Genomic DNA, 24,726 nt, shown 5'->3' with positions numbered 1-24,726 from the left:
TCCAAATGTGCAAAAATAAAAAAGACACTTATTTTACGGGAATTCCTAATAATTTCATTTGATAGAATCAAATCTGAGGGAGTCAAAATTTACTAATTAAAATTCGTGGACTAAACTATGCCAGAGCCAAATCACACCACACGGGGTCTATTTATTTTTCCTTATATTTTTTCGGGGTAGTGTACTTTTGGTCTTTGATAAACCACTATCAGTAGAGTCAAGCCCATCAATCAATTTGGACCGAGCCCAATTAGGTAGCTAAAGCTCAACCCAATTTGTGAGTCCTCCACTCAAGTAAATTGAGACGACGTTTTCCTTCTTCAGCTTCTTTTCTAATATCTTAATGACTCAATTTTTTTTTTAAGGAGAGTTTCAAATTTATGACATCTACATGGTTTTTTATGATTAGATGAAGACACCAATAGCTTTTTAGTGTAAGCGAAAATTGAACCTTATTGTAACTTGTATATAAATAAATAAACAAACAAACAAACAAACAAACAAGTTCAGCTTCTTGGATCTCTTCTATATCCCTTAGGTTTTGTTTTACTTCCTGCAGTTCTATCGTGCATACGAGTCATTAACACGTTGAGAATAAAATAGAGGCAGTCAGAACGATACTGCGATAGAAATTAATAATTCTATTTCTACCCCCTTCCAAAAAAAAAAAAAATGATAATCCTACCAACAACCAAGTATAGTCAAATTGTTTCCCAAAAAAAAAAAAAAAATATATATATATATATATATATATAGTCAAATCAGCCTGATAAGCATATTTGCCAGCTTAGCGCATAAAGTTAAACAATTCACCCCAAAATAATTGTGAATGGAGAGGAGAGAGGGTTATAAGTTATAACTTCAGTCTTCACAGAAAAGTGAAACAGCTCTCGCTATCATACAAACAGAAATCTAAAGTAAAAAAAGTGAACTTACAAATACATAAAAAGTATTGAATATATGTTGGGAAATCAAAGAACAAGAACATTACATTAATAGATTCATCAACTATATAAGCTCGCAGTGTATTGACTTAAAAATAGAATAACACTCGCAGTAGAATAAAGTCAATAAACAAACTAAGATAATTAGGAATTTACAATACTAATTCCTCTTTCTTTGGAACTCTTTTTTTTTTGGCAGGGAGAGAAAGACAAAGGAGGGGAGTTGTGGGTATACTTAGTAAAAGCTGTAATGTAATCCTAACCTCAAGGTTGTAATGTCTGTGTCCCTATGGGTCAACCCCAGATTAAAATATGTAACAGAAGTCGATGAAGTTTACAGGAAACAAAATTAACGTTTTTTACCCTTCGTCTTGGTGATCCTTGATTTGCTTGATTCATTTGGCGGTTTCCAGATGATATCCTCAAGATTGCCACAAAAATTCTTGTAAAACTGCAACATGAAGTGAAAAGTTACTAAATATAAATTACCAGGACAATACTTGCACATATAACTGCAAAGAAAACAATTATATACAACGGACCTTGAGATAGTCACTGGCATCTCCCGCTGCTTTCTGAATATCTACCATAAAAAATGTCGGAGCAACTTCAAAGATCTTCAGCCAAAAGAATTAAAAATCAATAATTAAGCCCAAAAAAAAAAAAAATTTTGAGATGCAAGTAGAAAATCAGAAAGAAGTCGGGATGGAAAGTTTACTTCTAGAATAACTGAGAAATGACTATCCTTATTTGCTGAAAGACCCTCCACTCTCATCTGAAATTTAACACAGTTCAGTATAAATGAGTTAGGAAGTTTTGAAGACAGCATTATTATCCCCTCATAAATCAAAATGAACTATACATCTACAGAGCGGAATAGTAAAGCAAGAATTCTATAATAGAAAATGCTGACACGTCTACCTTAAAGTTGCGAGTGTGAGTCTTAAAACCCATTGATTGTGCAACAACTTCCATACTAGTTAAAACGACCTTTGCTGGCTTCTGTGTAACAAAGCGTGTCTGATGCTTCACAGAACCCTATCACGGAGAGGGCAAGAAATTTGAACTTCTTAATGGAAGTAGGAAACATATATTAAACAAAATCACAACAACATACACTTATTGCATGAGATTGAGACTTTAGCATATTTCTGAGGAAAGGTAAAATTGAAGTACTAAGAGATAAAAGTATAGCAAATGTTAACAACTCCAATTCTGTATGGGGTTTGGGGTTTCTTATGTCCATGATATGCAGGATGATTAAGAATGATAGGCAACATTAGAGTAGAGAGAGCTTATGTTTGACAACACACCTTTCATCTAGGATTAAAAGGTTCTTTGCCATTTGTTAATGAAGTTATTACCAAGCAAACATTATAATCATTGTCTCACTTATATGGCTTTTCAACATGTTTAGAATCACTTTCAACATTGATAAAAACATCTTTTCAACTTCAATTCACAAATACATATAATAATCCATGTGGCATAGTCTAGGTTTTAAGAAGTTGCCTACCCTAAAGCTCATGTCCATTGTCAGTGTCAGACAAGACACCGATTTGTGTGTCCTCAAATCATAGCTCAAAAAGTAAAACGCACAATGTTTGAATTTTAACACTAGAGATATATTAGATTAAAATACATTTTAACAGTAAAAAAATTTTAACTCATACCTGGCCACGATCAAACAGGGATGCAAGGTTTAATCCTTGAGATAGAATTATCAGGTCAAATGCATTAAGAATCAAAGGACCTGTGTCCTCATTCCCACATGGCTCATTAGCCCCTTGCTCCTACAGGAAACCATATTTTCAATGTTTTAACAGAATATAGCATATGATTACCAAACCAATGCAAGTGGAAAAAGACACCTGATTTGGACAATCATATGTTCCAGTGTGTATATTGAAAAGGCATAGTAATGCAGGACAAAATCAAAATGGATGCAACAACAATTTTTGAAGAGCAGAAAATAAAAAGGCTCTGGTTTCAAATTTTTGGATAACATACTGTTGATTAAATTAGAGAAAATCTCTCTTCTGCACTCACAGGATTGAGGCTACAATTTACTCTTTGTTTAGTACTGACTTCTGCCTCTCTCGGCCACATGGGAGTCGAGTTTATAAGCCTTTATAATTGTTATATATAGGGTTCAGAAAACAAGGCTGACTCCAAATTTATTACATAACTGCAAAACAGATTAACTCTTGATCGAATGAAAGTCAATAGAGGAACTGTCAAACTGTGGCTCTCAATTGACCAAGCATCAATTGAGGAACTTTCAAACTATGGCTCTCAATTGATTGAGCTTCAATAGAGGAACTGTCTAAGATGCACAGATCGTACTTCTCTGATATGCTTCAGCACAAATTGAGCAACATTTTACAGACACTGTTCCTATTACATTGTCAATGGATATTTCCAATCTAAAACTTAACAATTCTCCAGCACTATGATATGTTCCAGGAGCAACTGAGACACACTGGATCCATGCTGCACATATGCCTATATGCTACACACACCAGATCAACCTCCTCCACACAAGCTGGCATGTTAAAATGTCAATAAATGCAAATGAGAAGGAAAGAAAATGTAGCATTTGATAGCCTTACCAACCTCATCATCATCAAAAACTGCATTTAGATCATCAAGGTTAACATCTTCATATTCAAGAAGTCTGACAGGAACATAATCCTTGTTAAACCATTCATCATTTCTGATCTGTTCAATAGTTATTCGCTGCACAGTACAGAAAATAACTTCAAAAAAACAAAAACAAAAAAAACCAAAGGAACTAGATCAAAGCCATCAATTTCAGTGACATTTTTAATGGTATTACAAATATCATATAGAAGGCAATACAAATAGGAATTCATCATTCAGTTGGCATAAAATGGTAAAATAGGAAATATGAGCATCGATAATGGGTTCCCCTAACCCATTAGAAGGAGAGATGATATTACTGTGGTTCAAAGGGTTGTCTGATATCATCACAATTGTTGTTAGATGTGGGAAAACATAATTTATGTTCAATCAAATTGCAGCAAAATCAGAATTATCAGCATCATTATTGCCTCTCCTAAGCCACTAAAAAGGGGACGCTTTGTAATCTGAAGAGGATAAAAAAGATGTAGACGGTCTCGGCTCTACTAAATTGGTCATGAGCGACGGTGCTCTAAGCTCAAGGTAATGGAGGGAGACGGTGCGCATAAGCAAGGAAATGGACTCTCCATGACGGACAGATAAAACGTAGATGGCTACCAAGTGGACGGTAGCAATGCCACATGGCATCCACGTGGCTTGAGTAATCTCCAAGGAATCCTAAAATGGAAATATCTTGCGCTCCACAGTTAACCTTAGTCAAGGGACTCCTATATGGGGAGGATCCCACAGAATACATGTATCTATTAGGGTTTTCTCTATAAGGAAATACCTTCTTGACCAAGAAAGAGAAAGTCAGTTCTACATTACTATAAAAGCCCATAACTCTCAAGAATGAAGGTACATATAATTCACTCCAGCTCTGGCACTCTAGAGTTATGAAAAAGATTTCTAACTTAACCTTCGGAGGGTTTTTGGCACCGGTACTCTCCTAAGGTCTTCCTGTTTTGTGTTGTGCAGGCATTGTCCAGAGCATGTGAGGAGTGTGTAACTTACTGACGATTTTCGGCATCATCATAATCCATTTGGTTGTCTACCATATTCACAATTGCCGTCACACAAGGTAGGACACAGCTGATTTCATTTAACAAATCAATCCAAATCAAAGATATTGCCAATTAGATTGCTATATACCAAGAGCACACCATATAGCCAATGATTAGATGTAAGAAGAATTTTTAATTCATTAATTATGAAATTTTTTATATAAGTAACAAAATTTTATTGAATAAAAGTAACTGCCTTGTGTAAACAAGAAGTGTACATAAGATAGAAAAAAAAATACCAAAAAAGAAATATAGAAATTACAATCCAAATGAAAGAGTCAATAAAATTTACAACTGTGGATATCTCCAGGACCCAAAACATTCACATTAAAAGAATGTTGTAATGATAGACATCTTCATGTGAACAACTGAGGCTTCTACATCTTCAAATGTAAAGATTCCTCTCTCTCTCTCTCTCTCTCTCTCCCAAGAGTCCACAACAAGCATAGAGGACCCAAAATCCAAAAAAAAAGAAAAAAAAGAAGAGAATTTAACAAACCAATTCCTCCATCCAAATAAAACACCAACAACACTCTTCGGCATTTCCTACTAAACCCCAAACACAGAAAAGACAAAACTCCACATTTCACATGAAGCATCACAGTGCAACAAATAATGGTCCACTGCCTTCCCACCATGCCCACACATGTAGCACAAATCAGACAGAATAAATCCTCTTTATGAGATAATCACAAGCTAGAATCTTCTCCCATGCTACTGTCCACATAAAAAATGCAACCCTTTTTGAAGCCTGGATATACCAAATGCTTATCAAAGGGAAAAACACCTCACCAAAGCCTCGCAATACGTCTTAATATGAACAAACATCAAACCCACCATTTCCATTCAGCCTCTACCTCATGCAACCAACGTCATCTCTACTTAGGATGTTGGAGAACAAAACATCAAACAACGAATCAACTGACTCCAATTCCCAATAATTAAATTTTCAAATTAACATGATATTCCACTAGTGCATCCTCCCTTAATTTTGACACTATAAATAAGAGTTAACTGAGGCATCTTATCAGTTGCAATCGCAATCAACTCCAGGTATATCTCCTTCAAAGGTTAACTCCCATACCATTTGTCATGCCAAAACCTCACTTAATTGCCATCCCTTACCTCAAACAACACAAAACCTACAAATCTATCCCAACCCAGCCTTATACTCCTCCATAAACAACAACCATGTGTACTTCTAATATGCTTTGTTGACCAACCACCCCAATCTTCCCCATATTTCAAAGCAACAACTAATTTCCATATATGAGTATCTTCCTCCCCAAATCTCCATAGCCATTTACCCAATAGGGCTTGGTTAAAGGTGCCTAATTTATGCATCCCTAAACCCCAATCAGAAAATGAGAACAGATTGGATTCCAATTCATAAGATGGTATTTAAATTGATCTCCCAAGCCAAAGCAACTTGTCCCCAACCTCTCCCACTAGGACTACTTCACTCTTACTCAAATTCTCTTTCAAACCAATTAAATCTTCAAAGCAGGTCAACACTATTCTAATATAAAAAGGTTGCTCCACAATGGCATCACAAAAGAGAATAGTATCATTGGCAAAGAGTAGATCAGTAACAAATTGAATGTAATGTTATTATCCATTCTTAGCAACATGTGACTCAAACTTCAACAAATATGACTCTAGAGATAAAATTCAAACTTCCCATAAAGGAAAATGAAGTTGGCAAAACTTTCCTAAGAGGGCATCTGGCTTTCTATTTCTAGTCCTTCTTGCAAGACTAAACTAGATTTGTTTTAAATTTTTACCTATAAATAAACATTTGAAGGCCATCTTAAGGATGTCAAAAACTTAACTGGATACTTAAATAATTGGATAACTACAACTAAAAATCTTGGCTTTTATGGTCCTGGCACATGATAGCTTTCTTTAATGTACTTTCCCATGAAAGTATTTCAACACATTGTGTGCTTGTAGTGAGACCCATTACCCATATGACATAGAATCCATAGCTTAGCAGGAAAATATGTGCAAGTTACTAAACCAAACAGCTGTGACCACTACAGCCAGTTTATTCAATTATGTACTTTTATTTTATCAACACTTGATTAGACGGTAAACCCTTCCCCTCTACATGGTGAAAATTATTTCATAGAAAAAGAATGAAAGAAGATAAGTAGAAAATAAAAGGAAAAGGTGATGATGTCAAGAACGAACTTATCTCAGTGCAGGCTTGGAGTTTGGGCAAATTATGACATAGACCAAGTCAGTTTTCCAATTACAAAAAAAGTGGTGCTCTTGCAACAGTATGTAAAAACAATAACAAGAACAATCCTCTTTTGGCATTTCTAATTTTCTGTTACCCCAACAGGATATACAGAGTGGGGTAGTGGCACATGCATTATCACATTGCATGTTATTTTTATGTCATTTCCTAACTTAATTCTGAACCATATACCAAAAATTGCATGAGCATGTGTCTTTGTCACAAATCCTATTTATTAGATGCAACCAAGAGAATGTACAAAGGTTACATACAAAAATCAATGTTTTGTCATAGAGCTAATACTTACAGTTTCAGGGTTGGGGTCTAAAATTCTATGAATTAAGGATTTTGCTGCAACTGGAAACCAAGATGGACATGAGAACTCTGCTTTATCAATCTGCAGAAAACAATTTGAGGAAAAAAAAAAATGAGACTAGTGAAATTCTAACATCTTTGACAAAAAGCACATAAGAGGAAGCAGAATATATTGAGTTTGGAATGACAAAGGAGAATTAAATGATGATCAAAACCAGAATCCAAATGGAAATGCATCTAATAACAAGATTCATGGACAAAAAAAGACATAGACCAGAGATAAAATCTCCATCTTCCTTCCCACCAAATATAGGTTCCACAGGACTGCTTGATCACTGTTTTTGCAGTATAGACTAAGCATGGTAAATGGGATGCTAATGCGCTAAACTTAACTGATGTGCGGAGTTTGCAACAATAAAGCAACATATTGGTTAAAGACCATTACACCCATCATTGAAAAAAAAAAAAAAAAAACCTTGCCAATAGCAACATGCAAAGCTACTTATCTGTTTGATAATTAAAATTAGAATAAACAAATAAAAAGGTACTCATGATAATAGCTCATGCCTTACTATATAGCGTGGTGAGATCAAGTTCATCAAATGGAAGATATCCTGCCATCAGAACATAAAGGATGACCCCACAGGACCAAACATCTGCCACAGCACCATCATAACCCTTGTGACTGAGAACCTAGAGCAAAATATGAGATTACTCGATAGATAAGCATGCATTATACATATATTCAATGCAGTTGAACCCAACTTAGAAGCTAGCTACCCTTATAATTACCTCAGGGGCTACGTAGTTGGGAGTCCCACATGTTGTCCGAAGGAGGCTAACTCCCTATGTGCAAGCAATACCAAGTAATAAGCCAATAACATCATTTCTCACAGATAAGATAACATGAAAATTTGAGACCAATAACTTCAACAACAATCTTACTTGTTCAGGCAGAGCACTCAAACCAAAATCTGAAATCTTTAAATTTCCAAGGGAATCAAGTAAAAGATTTTCAGGCTGTAAAACAAAATTAAACAATTGTAAGAATTTTTTGAAACAAAAAATTTACAATTGCTTTCCAAATTCCAGCCAATGAACACCTTTAAGTCTCTATGGTAGACTCCCTTGCTGTGGCAATAACCTGCACCATCAATAAGCTGCTGGAAGTATCTACGGGATTCGGCTTCACTCAGACGTCCTTGATGAATCTTCACAATCATTATAACATCACCACTTAATTTAAAAGCAAATAATAATAATAATAATAATAATTTAAAATTTGAAAATTACCTCCCAACCCCCCTGACACCCCCAAAATAAGGCTAGTCCATCTATTGCCAACAAGTTTAAAATTAGACTACTCACTATTTTATCGAACAATTCACCACCTGTAATGTACTCCAAGATTATATAAATCTTAGTACGACTTGCTAGAACCTAAAAAAGAACATTATTAGTCAAAGGATCCATTAAACACCAGGGAGAAAACATATAAATCTCATGGATTACTAAAATAACTGTAGAGTCAATGTCCAGATTTAGAATTTCAGAAGTCAAATATCCTGCCTCGTGAAGACGAACAACATAGGGATGTCTGACTAGCTTCATTATCGATATCTCCCTCTTAATCTGCAAGATAATAATAATAATAATAAATACATTATGAGAAACAAAAGTTGCTTGATATCGAATAAATTAAAATCGAAATATAATAGATTGTAATTTAACATCAAATGTCTATTTTTTAAGGACCAATAAACACATCAGAAACTAGGACTTCAGCTTTCAAATCAGGAAAGCAATAAAATCAACCTTTTAATGTTAATTAAATACACATCAGCAGAGCTGTTTGAAACCTCACTATATTTATGATTGTAAAAACCCAGAATGCCATTCTTGCTAATATATTAAAAGTACAAAAAGGTTTCAGACTTCAGATAAGAATAGAACCCAGCTAAGCAAGAAAAATAAAAAAAGGTTCATCCTATTGAAACTTGATTAACAACACGATACAAACTAAGCTTTGATAATTCCAACAAAACAAGAAAATTAAGAACTATTTGGAGCCAGTCTTTGGTAATCTTAACATGTAATTTAAACAACAAATTATCAGATACAACGACAGACAACAAAAGTACTAAGATCCGCATGTTTATTAGCTAAATCAGAGTATCAACGACCGACCGATCTCATAATTATTTTCAAAAAATAAATTACAGTTAGGTTGGTTGAGTGAATCCGAAAAAATAGGAGTAACTAAAAAAAAGTAGTAATTCACTAAACCTGTTCCATCATCTTGTGTTTGATGATGGTATTACGATCGAGAATCTTCATGGCGACACTCTCACCGGTCTCCGTGTTCTGCGCGAACTTAACCTTAGCAAAGGTTCCTTCTCCAATTGTCCTTCCCACCTCGTACTTCCCTACTTTCCTCACCACCATTTTTTTGCTCACCAGCATTGCACTCCTACTATTTCCAGAACAGAAAAAGTTTTTACCAGCAAAGCACCACCATACATATATTATGTAAAAGCTTTACTAACAAGCCTTTCGCTTTTTCTTAGTACTTTGAAGATGTAATTGTCAAAAAGAAGAAAACAAGGCTTGATTGTTTAGAGGTTAGGTCGGAAAGCAAATGTAAGATCGAATCAAAGAAAATTTTGAATTCCAAGTTGAAAATTTAATAAAAGGGAGGCAAAATTAAATAGTAGGGGAATATCTCGATCTTTGTCTTTAATACTGTACTAATAATAGTTTTTTTTTATTTTAAATTGAGAGGTATTGTGGGTTACCGTTAGTTCAATTGGTAAAGATTTTACTAATTAAATAAGAGATTTGAAGTCTGATTATTACACATATATCAAAAAATCGATTAATATCTTAGTTTGATAATAAAGAGTTATCATTAAAACGGATACCGCGTCTTGAAACTCTCTCTAACAAATAGATTGAGAAGTATTGTTTGTTTATTTGACAAATGGGTTTGGCGTGTGAAAACAGTAGTTTGACAAATGGGGTGGTACAGGTAGAGGTGTTGAGTGGCTGATAAGCCGCTGACAGGCGGTGTCGACCACTTATGGAGCCAACTGAGTGGTGACAGGTCACCCCCACCCTTCGTTTTCACTCTCCTCCACTCCCTAATTTTTATAACATAAATATTATCGTACAGAGAGCGACTAATACAATGATCATCCGACACTTTGGCTCTTTTTATATTTTGTTGATTATTTTACTTTTAGTAGTTTTTTAATCTCCTCATTTAGACTTGTCTTATGTGCAGCTGATAAAGATATTTTTTACTTGATTAGGAAAACAAAATTCCACCTATCCTACAATTTTTTATCATTTTTTTTCCTCTAAAAATTAACAAAATTAAGCTTTTTTTTCTTACTAGTTATTTTTTTTGAGAAAGACTTTAATTCAATTTCAAAGAAACTTGGTCTTAGAGGTGTGTAGAAAAAAGTAGGCATTTTTTGTATTTATTTTTCAATTTTTTTGTAAGACCTACCACTATAAATTAGTTTGGTTTTAAGATTTGTACTCAGTTTTTATTTTCAATACTAAAAAAAGTGAGTTTGAATAAAGAAAATGAAAATGCTTTTTGACCATTTTTATGTTTAGTAAAAATGGATACACTGACATTTTTGTAAAAAATCAACTATGTGGATCCCACTCACGGTAAGTTGTCTCATTAAAAACTCTCTCTCTCTCTCTGCAATGTTGGGATTTGATAAAATTTATTGAAATTTATGAGTTTTTTTGGTGGAGATCTAGGCCAGGTTTTGATTTTTTTTATTTTTTATTACAACTTGTGACGCGGAAATATAGGTTGATTATTGGCTTGCTGATAGTAGTTTTAGTGGATTTTGGTTTTGGTTTGTTTTTGGAGTTGTGGTTGGATTTTGCTAGATTACGAAGATCTGAGTTGTGGCTGGATTTGACCATATAAAGAACCAAACAGCACTCTAGGATTTCAACCCAAAGTTATTGAGTCAGCGACGATTCACCTCTAACCGGATCCAACTCGACCAAAATACCCTAAATACCATGGATGAACCCGGTCAAATTTTCAACAAAAATTAATTAATTATCAAATGTGATTGGTTATGGGAAAATTAACTGAAAACTAGCGAACAAAAATCCAATCTCGACTCCCAATCCAATATGATGGATTGTCAGTTATAATTTAAATATAGCTTTTTCAAGAATGACAGCTCAAAGAATAACGTGTTAATGTGATATATATAACTGGCCGCACCAAAAACAAGTGTCACTTCAATTTGCACAAACATCAAAATCTTAGGATCAGTGCTACTGGTAGCTACTAAGGATAAATATCTATCACACATATAGCTAGCTTCTATCGAAAATTATTATAAAGAGATGTCAAATCAAGCACAATATTGCCTGATTGGTTGATTTCATTGTACATGTTTTTTTTTTTGAGGGGTGTAAATTGTACACGTTTGATATTAGTTTAGTAAAAAATAAATATACGCAATGTTTAATAAAAATTCAGCCATAGGATTACAGAGATTACTTAAGCAAATGAAACAGAGACAAATTAACATGTGTAATTCGAGGACATCACGATGATGTCTGAAAATTATTAAGTATATTTTTTGGGTATAATGAGATGGTATTTCTTTTTCTTATATTTATGGTGAATCCTACTATAAATTTAATGAATAAACTTCACTATAAATACGAGAGAATTAAATACTATCTACAGTACACGGGACTTCCTAAAATTACTGTTGTGATCATACTGGAATTCTAAGCTACATCTTGCTCATCCTGAAAAAGATAGTGTGTTGCATAAGGAGCATTAAAATATATCATTTGGTGGGAATTAAAGATAAGAATCATTGCAGCATGTGAGTAATTATTGAGGAGAGGTACAGATCTAAAATTTGAGAATTTTAAAAAATTAATTTGAAGAGATAAGATGTCGATGGTCCCTATAATGTAAATCCACAGATTTGCAACCACTCTTCCAAAAGTAAAGTCGAGCAGGCCCACTTCCCACTATCCCCTGGCCCGTGGGCCCAGACCAATTTTCCAAAAGTATTAGTTTTTTAATATTTATTGTTTAAAATACAAACGTTTTCAAATATTTGGGATTTATTCTTTTTTTCTTCTTTAATTATTATCATTTTTTTAGAATAATAAAAAATAAAAAATCACCTGGTTAGAAGGATCAAAGAGAACTACCTTGTTTCTCCCAATAAAAAAAAAAAAAAAAAAAAACGGAGGACTACATTGACCATCCTCCGATAGACCTAATAATTTATGATTACTGGAAGAATAAAGTCTAAAAAAAAATTACCAAAGATTTCTATAAACAAGTTTTGTATTTTAAGTTTTTAACTATAAATTTTATTTTGGAAATACAAATTTTAAGTGATCTTTCGCGGATTTTATGAAAGCTGATGGGAACTAAATTCCAATGCTCAAGCTCATGTTATCCTCAAACCCAATGGACAAACCGAGGTGCTGATCAATCTTTAGGTAATTAGCAGGTGAGAATCATCGCAAATGGGATTTTGTCAACTCACAAGATGAGTTTGTCTAAAAATCTTTTAAGCATTGTTCCACTTAAAATATTCCATTTGAAATTAATTGTGGAAGGATTGTTCAAAAAATTTATGATCAAGTGTGACCATACTTGGAGAAGTGGGGCTTTGCTTAAGTGTGACAAAATCAAAAAAGACAAATTTATTATGATCAATTTTTAGCTAGTCGGGTACGTGTTGGACCATTATTCATGGACCTAAAATTCCGTACCCATAAGAATATATATTCTTCAAATACTGATGAGTTTATTAGGTATGGGTCTACTTTTGTCTAGTTGCAAACGACTAGAAGGTTTGGGCAAAATAATACTATAAGTTCAACAGGGAATAGTGGTAAAATCGACCTTAGAAAAAGTAATTTCATTTTGAAAAAAAAAAAAAAAAAACTCAATTACATAGTTAAATTTACCATCCAAAAAATGGTTTCACTTAAAAAAAAAAAAATGAAATAAGTTTACCTCCAAATCGATTAGGAAGAGGGAAACTCTCCCAACCCACTATATGACAATTAATAAAAATGTATACTTTAAGTCATATGGCATATGTAATAAGTCATGTGATGTGTATGGTTTTACAAATCGTTACAAAATATATTGGAGAAGATTCCCCAAAATTTGTTGAAAAGTGTTCTTTTAAAAAGAAATAAAACCCAAAAAACTAATGTGTTGATACATTGGTAAAATTTGGCACTAATCTAAACTTTGCTTTTGTAACGTTTGATCACCTACCAGATGTGGTGGAGAACTTGCTCTCCTTAAAAAGAAGTAAATGCTTGTAATAGACTTATTTTTATTTATGTTTAGCCTAATATATTAGCCATTTTAACCACACACATAAAAATAAAAATAAAAAAATTGGAAAATAGTTTTTTTTATTTATTTTTTTATTTTTTTAGGATAGTTAAAAATATATAAACTAATATGCTACTAATCAGTCTAATCCTACAACTAGAACCCTTCCCCCTCTAACCTTAAGGACTTACATTTTCGCAAGCATGTAGCTTAGCAAACACCTTTTTCTTTTTTTCTTTTTTGGTGATGAAGCTTAGCAAACAACTTTGTCCCTCCCAAGTGAGAGACTTTACATTCGATCTGTAAGCAAGTCCTACATAGAATTCTGGTTAATCCAACATTCCAACTTGGTTTCTGCAACAGTACTACTATTACCATTTACCACCTCATTCAAGTCCCTTCATCATCACTTTCTAGTATAGTCCCATTGTTGAACCAATATTCTGGTAAATCCAACTTGCTTTTGTCTTCCATTGATTTTTTGTTTTTGTTTTCAAATAAAATAGACAATGAGTGAGGCGATTTCTAATAGACAACTTGGTCTCCAAGGACTGAGACAAATGATATTTCATTCCTGAATATAATATGGGCTCCATTTTTATTAGCATATTGTCCAATTCAGCACCCCATGATATCCAATCCTCTCATTGCCTTGTCCTCCATCATTTCCCTTCCTTGTTGGTGTTATATATTTGCCTCTCACTATTGCACTTTTGGACTCACACAAAATTCATGAAAGTTTAAGTAATTTCAAAATTATGTAGTAGAACTCAGTCTTATACGCCGGACGTATTAGATACTTTCTCACACTTTTGGACTCACACAACTCCCACCCCCCACGAAACCCGTCCATTTGTAGGAAAGTGCTTAAGGCGTGACACACAAATTGAATGAAATATTGATATGACCGTTATTTTTTTTACATGCAAAAAGTTCATCTTAGGAAATTCCATATATGAACAATTCGATACGTAGAAAACCATCCAGTCTCAAGTGGCAAGTTTTCATGAAACTGAATTGAGTGTATAGATAGATAATTTAAGCAACCTTTTTGTTTTAGTCTCCAAACCCTGTGTGAAACTATAAATAGCAAGCGGCCTTATAGATAAAGACAGTGACATTGGAAAGGAGAAGGAAACTACAGCCAGAGAATTCAGCATTTGATCCATCAATAACCAAATCTCCATTGTCACAAACATCTCTCAGGTTGAATTTTCAACTCACACTATTTGTAATGCCGAATGGTTTCCACATTTTATGGTATTTGATATTGCCAAAAAAAAAAAGGCATAAGTAAACAGAAAATGTTAAATTCAAACCTAATTAAAAGCATAAAAATGTTTTTTGAAACGTTACATGCTTAAAAAATTACCACAAATAAATTCAACACCACAAAGACTCTCTTAATGATAACTTTGCCTCTTCAACTCAAAAAAGAATGATTGTTGATTGTTCTTGACTTGAGTGTTGAATTTTATTTCCTTTTGTTTTTCTACTTAATTTTAAATTGTTAATGGGTATAGATTTCAAATTTATTATCTGTTTTCCCACAAGAGACTCTAAATGCATTAAAGTAGAAAATATTTTTCCTATTTGGATATGTTTTTGTGAATGAAAGATTTTGTTCTTGTAATTTAGATATTGGAATTGCATGAAATGTTAATGATTTTTCACATAGGTCGAACAATTAAAAAACAAACAATGGAAAATGTGTTAATTTTCTAAGTAAATATATATTTATATTCCATAGAAATAAACAGAACATCAGATATCTAACAATTTGACTCTTTTTCTTGTGCATTAACGTTTTCCACCCTTAACCGTATATGAGTAAAGATTTGGTTAATTATATGTGTTCTAGATTTCAAACTTTGGATTGTGAATAGGAAGTTTTTGAGGTTTGAGTGATACATAATCTGAATAAAAATACTTTTTTTTTCTTTGGTGGGCAGTTTTAGCATAAGGAATGGAAAAAAGGCAAGAATTGGAATGGGATGAAGCTCAGAAGATTGACATAAGCGAAGACCTTGTGGCCGCGGCTAAACAGCAGCTACGATTTCTTGCAGAGGTAGACAGAAACCGCTGCCTCTACGATGGCCCAGTTTTAGAACGAGCTATTTTGAGGTACTCACTCTTGTTACATGTTTTGTAACTCATTGAATAGTACATGACATGAGTTTTATTTCCTGAAGGACTTGTGAGTTGTGACTTGTGACATACGTATATGTATATTCCTATTCTGTTTAATTAGTAAATAGTAATTGTGATGATAAGTTTTACGAAATGCATTGAGTAGTCGTTTAAATGGGACTAGTGAGTTGTGACTTGTGGTAAAAAAAAAAATGTAGGGAAGAGCCACAGTTTAAGCTGAAGAATGATCAAAACTTTCAGGGCCAGTATCTCCAAACAACTATATATGTCCCTTAAAGGCTTTCTTTTTCTTTTTCTTTTTTCAATATTTTTTAGTAGGTTAACAAAACAGCATATTAATTCATGAGTTTTTAAGAGTTCTTTTTCTTCTTGTTATGCTCAATGTCAGGTACAAGTATTGTTGGCTTCCCTTACTTGACAAACATACCAAGTTTCAAGTTACAGAAGGCCCTTTAGTTGTGCCTCTTGATTGTGAATGGTTATGGCATTGTCATAGGCTCAATCCGGTAGGCTTCTGGATCAGAAATCACAACATACTTTGAAAACTGTCTGCATTTAAGTTTGGTTGGATTAGCTAAGCTGTGTTTATTCGTTTTTCAGGTGCGTTACAAGAATGACTGTAAGGAACTTTATGGGAGAATTCTTGACAACTGGAATGTTGCATCCTCAATTCAAGGAACTTGCAAAAAGCAAACTGAAGAAATTTGGAACATGATGTATCCAGCTGAACCATATGAAATCAGTCTGACAAGCAAATTGACACAGAATTTTGATGAAACTATTTTCCGAGGTTCAAAAAGGACCGACTATGATTTAGATTCAGCTGTCAAAAGGCAAAGTTCTTTCTTTTATCAGGTAATGAAGAAAATTTACTTGTGTAAAAAAGTATTGATTAAAATATCTAAAATTGAAAGCTTCTAAGTTGTTCTTGTCAATGTAAACATTTTAAACTATTGCCAAATGCTGCGCTGCAACAATTCTTGGCATAACATTTGAAAGACACATAATACAAGGTTAAGTACATCTTAGAACTTTAAGCATATGTACTATTCTCTAGATTTCCTATTCTACAATTAATCACTGAAGACTGGCATTATATTTTGTTCCCATTATATGTTGCAGGTATCTCAGGTCATCATGAATGATGATCAATTGCTTGAAGAAGCAGTGGCCAGGTATAAGGGGTTTCTACATTTGATCAAGAGAAACAAAGAGAGGTCAATTAATCAATTCTGTGTCCCAACTTATGACATTGACCTCATCTGGCATTCACACCAACTGCATTCTGCTTCTTACTGTAAAGATATGGTGGCAATAATGGGCAAGGTATTAGTGCATGATGACACAGATTCTGATAGAAGCAAGGGCAATAAGCTGGATGTCGGGTTTTCCAGAACCACCAAGCAGTGGGAAGAGGCATTTGGTTCAAGGTACTGGAGGGCAGGAGCGATGTATAGAGGGCGTGCTCCAGCTCCTCTTTCTATTAATCTTAACCAATTGAATATTGTGAGCATGAAAGTAGCCCTATCCAATGAGTATCAGAATATAATTCAACTCCCCAAGAAAACTCAAGTGGAGGTAACCCCTAATATGATCTTCTGCCAAATTATGTTTGTTATAAAAGCACAACTCATGACAAAGACATGAATTCTAGCACAGGCACTTGTATTACCTTATTTTTGCCACAAGTTGTTGAATTACTGTATTTACATTTTTGTTCCTAATTCTCGTTCAGATTATGCTGGAGATTGCCGGGATCAAAGGATTGCCAGCTGGTTGCAAGAGCAGCCTCTTTGTCTCTTTTGGTAAGAAACAGCCGGATGAAATCTTCAATGCCAGGAAACAAATAAGGATAGACGAGTCAGGAGAGAAACAGTTTGCTGTTTTCCGATGTGAACCTACTGGAGAGCTTGTCTTTGAACTTATAACCTCTTCATCTTTCAACTTACCAATAGCAGGGCCAGTCAAAGTTTTGGGGACCTCTTCAATCACTCTAGAGAACCTTCTGAATCCTATCTCTAAACTGCTTGTAGAGAAATGGTTTGAGATGTCACCAAGTTCTGAAGTCATGGATTCCAAGCCAATCAGTTTACTTATTGCTGTGTCCTCAACTGCTCCCTTTCCAGCACCATATGTGGTGCAAATGGTTCACGAGCATCCATTCTCAAAAAATTCATGTTTCTTTCCACTTCATGGAACATCAGAGCATACATGTATCCTGGATGGGTCTGGCGATGAGATCATCAGTTTCCACATGAGGTATGTCGAACTTTGACATAGAATTCCAATTTACAGTAAGCACTTTAAATTTCCTTGCCAGTGAGCATGAGGGGGTAACTCAGTACACTTTGCTCCATGAGTCCAACCATATTTTATCCCCCATCACAATCTTTCAGACCTAAAACAATAGAACATGATCATCTTGATGTACTTTGTTGTCGAAATATAAAATTGTTGAAGGCATCACCTAATGATCATCTAGTCATGTTATTTCTGCTGAGTCTTGTGCTCATGCATGCATAGAAGCATGAGTTCGGACAGCCAGCATTGATTGTCTAAGATGGGTACCAAAAATTTCCGCCCTTCTTTTTCCAATTAAGGATAAAAGAACCAAATGTTACTGTCTATATTTAGTTATTTACTACAAGCTCCTTCAATTTATTATTATTTTTAAATTAAAAAAAAAAATGCTTTCAGCAGTAATTTTCTGCTCTTTTGTTGCACATGACAGGGAATCAACAATAAATGGTATTTTCAAGAAAGAAGTGATTGGTATTCTCACATCTGGTGCAACTCAAGTGCTTGCAGAATTTGTTGGAGAAGGGTGGTCTTTAATGAATTCTAATTGGTCACTTCAGCTTCAGAAGAAACTCAGTGAAAATGGCCATATTTTTGAGCTCACAGGTATCCGAAAGGTGAGTATCTTCTTCTTTTTTCTTCTTTTTTAAAGTAAGTTACACAAGCACTAGGTGGGTCTTTTACCATCCACCTTGTTCTTTAAAGAGGAGAATGTGACATTTTAGCTAGAGCTCATTGACATCCAAAAGGTGAGTATCTATACAATTCCTAGTGTGATTTAGATGGTTGGACCAAATGCTGAGCAACTGCAGCAAATGATCCTCGTCGCAAGTGCAAATGGGAATGGACAAAGACATTATTCAATCTAGTCAACACCTAACTTCAGCTTAATTGCAGCTTACCTACTCTTCTTTATTTTCTTCCTGCAGGTGATTATTTTTCCTGGTAGAAAACTGGATTATGAATGTAACTACTGTGAGAAGCCGAAAAATGAACAAGACTTCATGACAGCCGTTGAATTCTCTGCAGAAAATCCTTATGGAAAAGCCGTGGCTTTGTTCAACCTTAAATCTGGCTTCCTAAAGGTTTTTTTTGCTTTCTAATCTGTTTTTTTGGAGGGCTCAGAATAAAAATGATGATGACGATGCTTGTATTTTAATGTTTGATGAAACAGATCAACGAAGAGTGGCTAGTATTGCCTGGGATCCTATCAGCTTTTGTGATCTCTGATACTTTGAGGAAGGAGGACTATAGCGGTTTCATCACCGACCACAGGGAGGATCGAAAAGAAATAAAAAATGCGTTAAAAGAAGATGCCAAGAGCTGCCATGAGGAGTCTGGAATAACTAAAAACAACTACTCTGCTGTGGGTGAGAAAAGCAATGAAGTGGCAAAAATAGATGGCACAAACTGCGTAATCCAGTGTTGCAATGAGTGTGAAGCTTTGGTGAAGGACAGCACGTGTGGAAGGCATGATGGTTATGGCCATGAACATAAGCTGATGAGTGGTCATTGTGGAGGGTGCGGTGGCAGTTGTGGTGGTGGGGGTAATTGTGGAGGGTCTGGTAATTGTAGCAGTGGTGGTTGTGGGGGACGTTGTGGAGGTGGTGGTAGTTGTCGCTAAAATACAATGAATGACTTTTCCTGCAGGCTGCCCCCAAGGATGCAACAACCCACAGAAATCAGGCACCTGCTGCATAAGTTATGCCACATTAAGCTTTGAATTCAGCCTAGTCTAGCTAAATAACAGCTTACATTGTCGTGTAGATGATGATCCATGGCATCTATTACCAAGTACAATAAAACATGTCAGTTACTATTTGTTGAAGTAAATACTACCGAGTGCAACTAAAATATTTTTATTACCAAGATGTTGGAGTTTGTCTATGAAATTCCATCCTACTAACATTATTTACAGAGGTATACACCACACCACGTAAGAAAGATAGCATAGTGTTGTTCACTTGACAACATGAGATTGCAAACTTTTTATAGTAGATGCACCATACTCTGCTAAAGCCTGTAAATACTAAATACATGATTCTTGAAGGTCTGGCAACTTCTAGACATCTGATGTCTTCAGTTTACTGCTTGAATAGTTTGCTTAGGTTACCAAGCATTGGAAGAAAATAAACAAAGCCTGGCTTGGGATGACACGAACCACTCAAGTTCCCATCAGAGCGTTGCCCCTCATCTGGATGAATGAGCCGGAGATCGGGCTATAACGGCAATTTCAGAGCCGTGATGAGTACGTAAATTACGAATAAAATTAATAATGAATAGCAGCTTCTGGGTTTTGTTATTTTGAAGGATAGTTGGAAGTTAGGTTTGGGATTCTGTAGGCATTTTAGTGAAATGGGGCAGGGGATGATGCAAAATCTGAAACTTGGAGCAGCAATAGTTCCTCATGAGGTAAAACTTGCACCAATTGAATAACAAAGTGGGTCATTATCCACTATTATAAAGTTGTCATTATTGAGAAACAAAGTGACCCATGGATTGAAAGGATTTGAGAAGCAAATCCCCTTCACAAAGAGTCAAAGACGGCACTCTTTAAGCTTTGCCAATTGCCATGAACCATCATTATTTTTTTTTTTAATGAATCATGAGTTCTTGACTGTTGAATCCATTCAAACCAAAGCCAAAAAAAAAAATATATTATTAATTCTCTCTTTGACGCGAGAATCAAAGCACTTCAAACGCTCAACAGTCAAGACTCAAGACTGTAATAAAACACATGAATCTCCATCTATTGGCAACTACTACCATGAAATCACTAATCTTTTAAGTCTATTACATTAGTTTATTGCCAAAATTGTAAAAAAACTAGTCACAAATTTACACTCTCTCTCTCTCTCTCTCTCTCTCACACACACACACACACACACACAATCCCAACAAACAAGCATCACTCAAACCAACATAAAACATTCACTAAAAAAAACCTATTATAAATCCTTCATTCTCTTTTTTATTTAAACTATCAAAATAAAATAATAATAAAAATACTCTACCAACTGAGGATAGTAATTTAAGTTGTATGTAGTAAATTATGAACCAAATGCGACACACAATTTCTCATAGCTGATAGTAGCAAATGGCTTATATATGATTTTTATTATGAAGCCTTGGTAACAACCTTACCCTCCTGATTCAAAACAACACCACCACCGCCGCCACCGCCTTGTCTACTATCAACCGCCACAGGCGCCACCGTCTGATAGCTCGCCGCCGCCGCCGCCATAACCCCGCCGCCTTGCGTCGTGTAATACATTTGCTGCTGCTGCTGCTGCATCACTGGAATATTCCCCTCATTATAAGCCCCTCCTACGATCTTTCCTTGTTGAGCTACTGCATTGTATACCGGCGGTTCCCGGTAAGTTTCCTGTACAACCCTCTGGACTCCGTAGTAATTTTGATTGACTGGACTGTTTACCGGTCGTACAGCCTGGTATACACCGGTTGGTGTTTGAATCAGATACATTTGGTGCTCCGCCGCACCAGGCGCCGCGGCCATGGGATAGACTCCTCCGGCGGTGGTCATGTGTCTTTCCGGCATGTACGTCGGCGGAATCTGCATTTGTACCGGTACCGGAACCGGCGCTGGAGCAATCTTTTCCGGTACTTTCTGAGTGTAGTAGTCCCCAACGTAAGCCCTAGGGTTTATTTCATCGGATTTTCTTTGATACATCGCTGCTTGCTCTTGATTCGCGATTTGCATTCTCTGCAATTCATGGATCTGTCTCTGGATCTCCGCCTGAGACATTAACTGTGGATCGGAAACCACGTGGCGGTCCTCCGATCCACAGTCCGATCCGGCAGACATGTCCTTCGTCGGAACCACATCCGGAACCGTCTGAGCCGGCGCAGAATCTTGAAACTTCGCCGCTGGAATAACCGGAAACCCCTTGTCCAAGCCAAACAAAAAATCCGGATTCCCCGCAGCCGCCGCCGCCGCCGCCGCAGCAGCAGCAGCAGGCGGAGAAGAGCCTTCCAACTGAACAGAATTCAAAGCGTCCACAAACCACTGCCGCTCCGATTTCGGATCGCCAGTCGCAAAACTCGGCGGCGCAGAAATCACCGGAAACAGAAACAACCTGAGCCTAGCAGGCTTAGCCGAACCGCGAAGCAACCGATCGTACTCCAACATCATGTGCTCGAGATCCTCATCATTCGTCACAGAAATCAAAGCGTCGAGATCTTCGCCGGGGAGTTGGTACTTGAAGCAAAGATCAGCGTCGTTGCAAATCGAAGAAAGCTTAGACTTGATAGCGTTGAACTTGATGCTGCGATCGACGGCTAGGATTTTGGTTTCGCCGCCAACATAAGCGAGCTGGTTATCGTGAGGCCTAGGTTGAATCTTACCATTATAGCTGCACATGAATTTGACCTTGTAGTTGGAAGAAGGAGGCTCTTCCCATGACTGGTTTTCGCAGTCGATTTCGCGAGAGCGAGGAGAGGAGTCTCGGGAATCAGGGTAGGAAGAGTAGGAATAGTTTTCCATTTGGAAAAATTTTTTTTTTTTGGGGAATTGGAATTTAGGGTTAGAGGGAAATAGTTTTCGCAGCGGGCATTGTATTTGTGAGTAAAGAAGGAAAAGTGGTAGCGTGGGAAAGAAGGTGGATTATATTGTGGATTTGGGTGAGCTGGGTTTAGGGATTGGGATGAGTTTGAGCGGCTGTAGGGGTGGGACCCACGAATTGGTTGGTTGGATTGATGAGGAAGAAGAAAAAAAAAAATGTGGAGGCGTAAGAGGAAGAGCATCTGATGTCATGTCATGTGAGTGATTTTTTCTTTTCCTTTTAAAAGTAAAAAAAATGATAATTGGATAGTAAGTGAAAAAGGATAATCCGATAATGCTTTGATCGAAGAAAGTTCTTGTTTTCTAGAAGTTAAAAATGATAATTTGATAACGTTAACGGGACACATTTATTTATTTATTTTTTACTTTTTAAAATGAGAGTGACACTAATAGCTTTTGTACAACTCCAAGTCTCCAACCAAGAGGACACTATGCTGGAAAAAAAAAATTAAAAATAGTAATAATTTAGGAAAATGATAAAATGACACAATTATTTTCACAGCTTTATTTTTAATTGTGTGGCCATAGGTATAATTTTTTTTTTAACTTTTTATTTTGAGTTATGGTTGGTTGATAATTTTCAATTATCGTAAAAAAAATTTGACATTTTATTTTTCTTGTAAAAGAATTTCAAAAATAAAAAGAGAGATAACCTTCTAAAAATGTTAGATTGTATTTAGGGGCAATGTACTCCTTCAAAAACATAGATATTTATGTTGAAAATACCATAAAATACCATCTAAATGTCAAAATATTTAAAACCTTATCATAAGACTTGGAATAATCTTATGAATTAGGCGGTTAATAATTCAAATTAAAAGCTAATGGTATCTCTTTTTCTTCTCCTTCTTCAATTATTTTTTACATTTTTTTTTTAGATGACCTTATTTAAACATCTTAAGTTTGACTATTTTATATTTTGTTTATAATTCGATAGTTACAACCTTTTTTTCTTTCTATAATTCAATAGTTACAATTAAGAAGGGGGAATTGAACCATAAATGTTTTGAAAAAACCATGAAATGTTAACCTATTGAGTTAGAGACTTCTTTTTTCTTTTCTTTTTTAGTGTTACTGTGTGAGTAATAAAATGATTGATAAGAAAAAAAAAAAATTCAACCAATTCAATCCAACTTATAAACTAATTTATTTGATTTATGTACAATTCTTTTAAACTTTGGTTCTTGTTTTGAACGTGAAACTCCTCTATTTTAAATTGATTTTCACTTGTACATAGTGTTTAGTTAGTAATGTCATGGTAGCGTAATAAATGTGGAACTCATCTCTATAAGAAATGACACTTAAAATGCTATTTTGTCAAATAACATTCACACCTTGTTATTTTAAGGGGAGGAGGAAGTATTATTTTACAAAAAATTTCTCAATTTTATAGATTTATTATAAACATATTATTATATTTGAGTCTAACCTACATTTAAGTGTAGCACCCGAATATAAAACATTTTTTTTTCTTTCTAAAATCAAGTCTGAAGACTCTGAACTATTTGTCAATAACTCGTATTTTTTAAAAAGCATATACTTATATATTATGATTGACTGTGACAACTGATACGTTTCAAGTTGATTATTATGGCCTATCAACCAAAAAAAAAAAAAGTTGATGATTATGGACCTTTGACCTAACAAAGCATATGCTTTTACACAACGGCATGTGCTCTTTGTTTTTTTGTTTTTTTTTGGGTAAATTCATGTGCTCTTTATTTATTGTATTGTTTTTGGCGTCGGATTAATTATAAACGTAAAAATCGTTCCCATAAAATGCAAAACAATAATGTTTGCGCATAAAATTGAAAGTGTTTTTTAAAAACATACTGTCAAGTTTCATCACATGACAAATTAATCATGAATGATATTAAATTGTTTACCAATTTCTAGTCATTGACTCCAAAAAAATTTAGGTGAAGATAGTTTTTTTTGATAATCTTAGGTGAAGATAGTTGAGGCGGTCCTTTCAGTTAATAAAATGATGTTGCGGCTACTCATATAAATGTATAGTCAACTTCTTAATTAACTTAAGAATAAAAAATAAAAAAAAATAATGAGTGATGTCATATTTAGATAAATAATAATATTTTATTGATTTAAAAAGACAGAAA

At 34.9% G+C, this 24,726-nt stretch overlaps 3 protein-coding genes across 4 annotated transcripts; 1 reads left to right on the top strand and 2 right to left on the bottom strand.

Moving 5' to 3' along the window:
- Window positions 1-939: 939 nt before the first annotated feature.
- On the bottom strand, window positions 940-9,904 carry LOC126708020 (CBL-interacting serine/threonine-protein kinase 8-like). Of its 2 annotated transcripts, XM_050407816.1 has the most exons (14): window positions 9,495-9,899; window positions 8,778-8,840; window positions 8,577-8,648; window positions 8,312-8,419; window positions 8,154-8,228; window positions 8,001-8,054; window positions 7,776-7,901; window positions 7,201-7,290; window positions 3,561-3,683; window positions 2,618-2,737; window positions 1,866-1,982; window positions 1,663-1,719; window positions 1,487-1,561; window positions 940-1,395 (listed from the first exon to the last, which is right to left on the bottom strand). In XM_050407816.1, exons 1-14 carry the CDS (start codon window positions 9,669-9,671, stop codon window positions 1,294-1,296), a joined length of 1,359 nt encoding a protein of 452 aa, XP_050263773.1. In that variant the 5' UTR covers window positions 9,672-9,899; the 3' UTR covers window positions 940-1,293. The 2 variants fall into 2 exon arrangements, with proteins under 2 accessions (XP_050263773.1, XP_050263774.1); XM_050407817.1 differs by lacking the exons at window positions 940-1,395; window positions 1,487-1,561; window positions 1,663-1,719; window positions 1,866-1,982 and having other exon boundaries at window positions 2,673-2,737; window positions 3,557-3,683; window positions 9,495-9,904.
- A 5,640-nt stretch (window positions 9,905-15,544) lies between these two features.
- Window positions 15,545-19,856, top strand: LOC126708021 (glycine-rich domain-containing protein 1-like). Its single transcript, XM_050407818.1, has 8 exons — window positions 15,545-15,702; window positions 16,118-16,235; window positions 16,330-16,584; window positions 16,852-17,307; window positions 17,465-17,988; window positions 18,461-18,644; window positions 18,957-19,112; window positions 19,202-19,856. The coding sequence occupies exons 1-8, from the start codon at window positions 15,545-15,547 to the stop codon at window positions 19,649-19,651; spliced, it is 2,301 nt and encodes a 766-aa protein (XP_050263775.1). The 3' UTR covers window positions 19,652-19,856.
- An 895-nt stretch (window positions 19,857-20,751) lies between these two features.
- LOC126708019 (uncharacterized) lies at window positions 20,752-22,750 on the bottom strand. The gene has a single exon (XM_050407815.1). The coding sequence runs from the start codon at window positions 22,529-22,531 to the stop codon at window positions 21,146-21,148; it is 1,386 nt and encodes a 461-aa protein (XP_050263772.1). The 5' UTR covers window positions 22,532-22,750; the 3' UTR covers window positions 20,752-21,145.
- Between the last annotated feature and the right edge of the window lie 1,976 nt (window positions 22,751-24,726).

Source organism: Quercus robur, chromosome 12, assembly GCF_932294415.1.
Source record: "Quercus robur chromosome 12, dhQueRobu3.1, whole genome shotgun sequence".
Classification (NCBI taxonomy): Eukaryota; Viridiplantae; Streptophyta; class Magnoliopsida; order Fagales; family Fagaceae; genus Quercus; species Quercus robur.
Note: the sequence above shows the minus strand (reverse complement) of the source record. Positions and strands in the feature narration are given on the sequence as shown.

Excerpts from the sequence above, each read along its gene's own strand:
- LOC126708019 (XM_050407815.1), bottom strand. The coding sequence starts at position 22,531 with ATGGAAAACTATTCCTACTCTTCCTACCCTGATTCCCGAGACTCCTCT.
- LOC126708021 (XM_050407818.1), top strand. The coding sequence starts at position 15,545 with ATGGAAAAAAGGCAAGAATTGGAATGGGATGAAGCTCAGAAGATTGAC. Across the intron at positions 18,645-18,956 it reads AGCTCACAGGTATCCGAAAG|GTGATTATTTTTCCTGGTAG; the intron begins GTGAGTATCTTC and ends TTCTTCCTGCAG. Across the intron at positions 19,113-19,201 it reads TTAAATCTGGCTTCCTAAAG|ATCAACGAAGAGTGGCTAGT; the intron begins GTTTTTTTTGCT and ends TTGATGAAACAG.
- LOC126708020 (XM_050407816.1), bottom strand. The coding sequence starts at position 9,671 with ATGCTGGTGAGCAAAAAAATGGTGGTGAGGAAAGTAGGGAAGTACGAG. Across the intron at positions 1,983-2,617 it reads CCCTGTTTGATCGTGGCCAG|GGTTCTGTGAAGCATCAGAC; the intron begins GTATGAGTTAAA and ends TCTCCGTGATAG. Across the intron at positions 1,720-1,865 it reads CTCACACTCGCAACTTTAAG|ATGAGAGTGGAGGGTCTTTC; the intron begins GTAGACGTGTCA and ends GTTAAATTTCAG.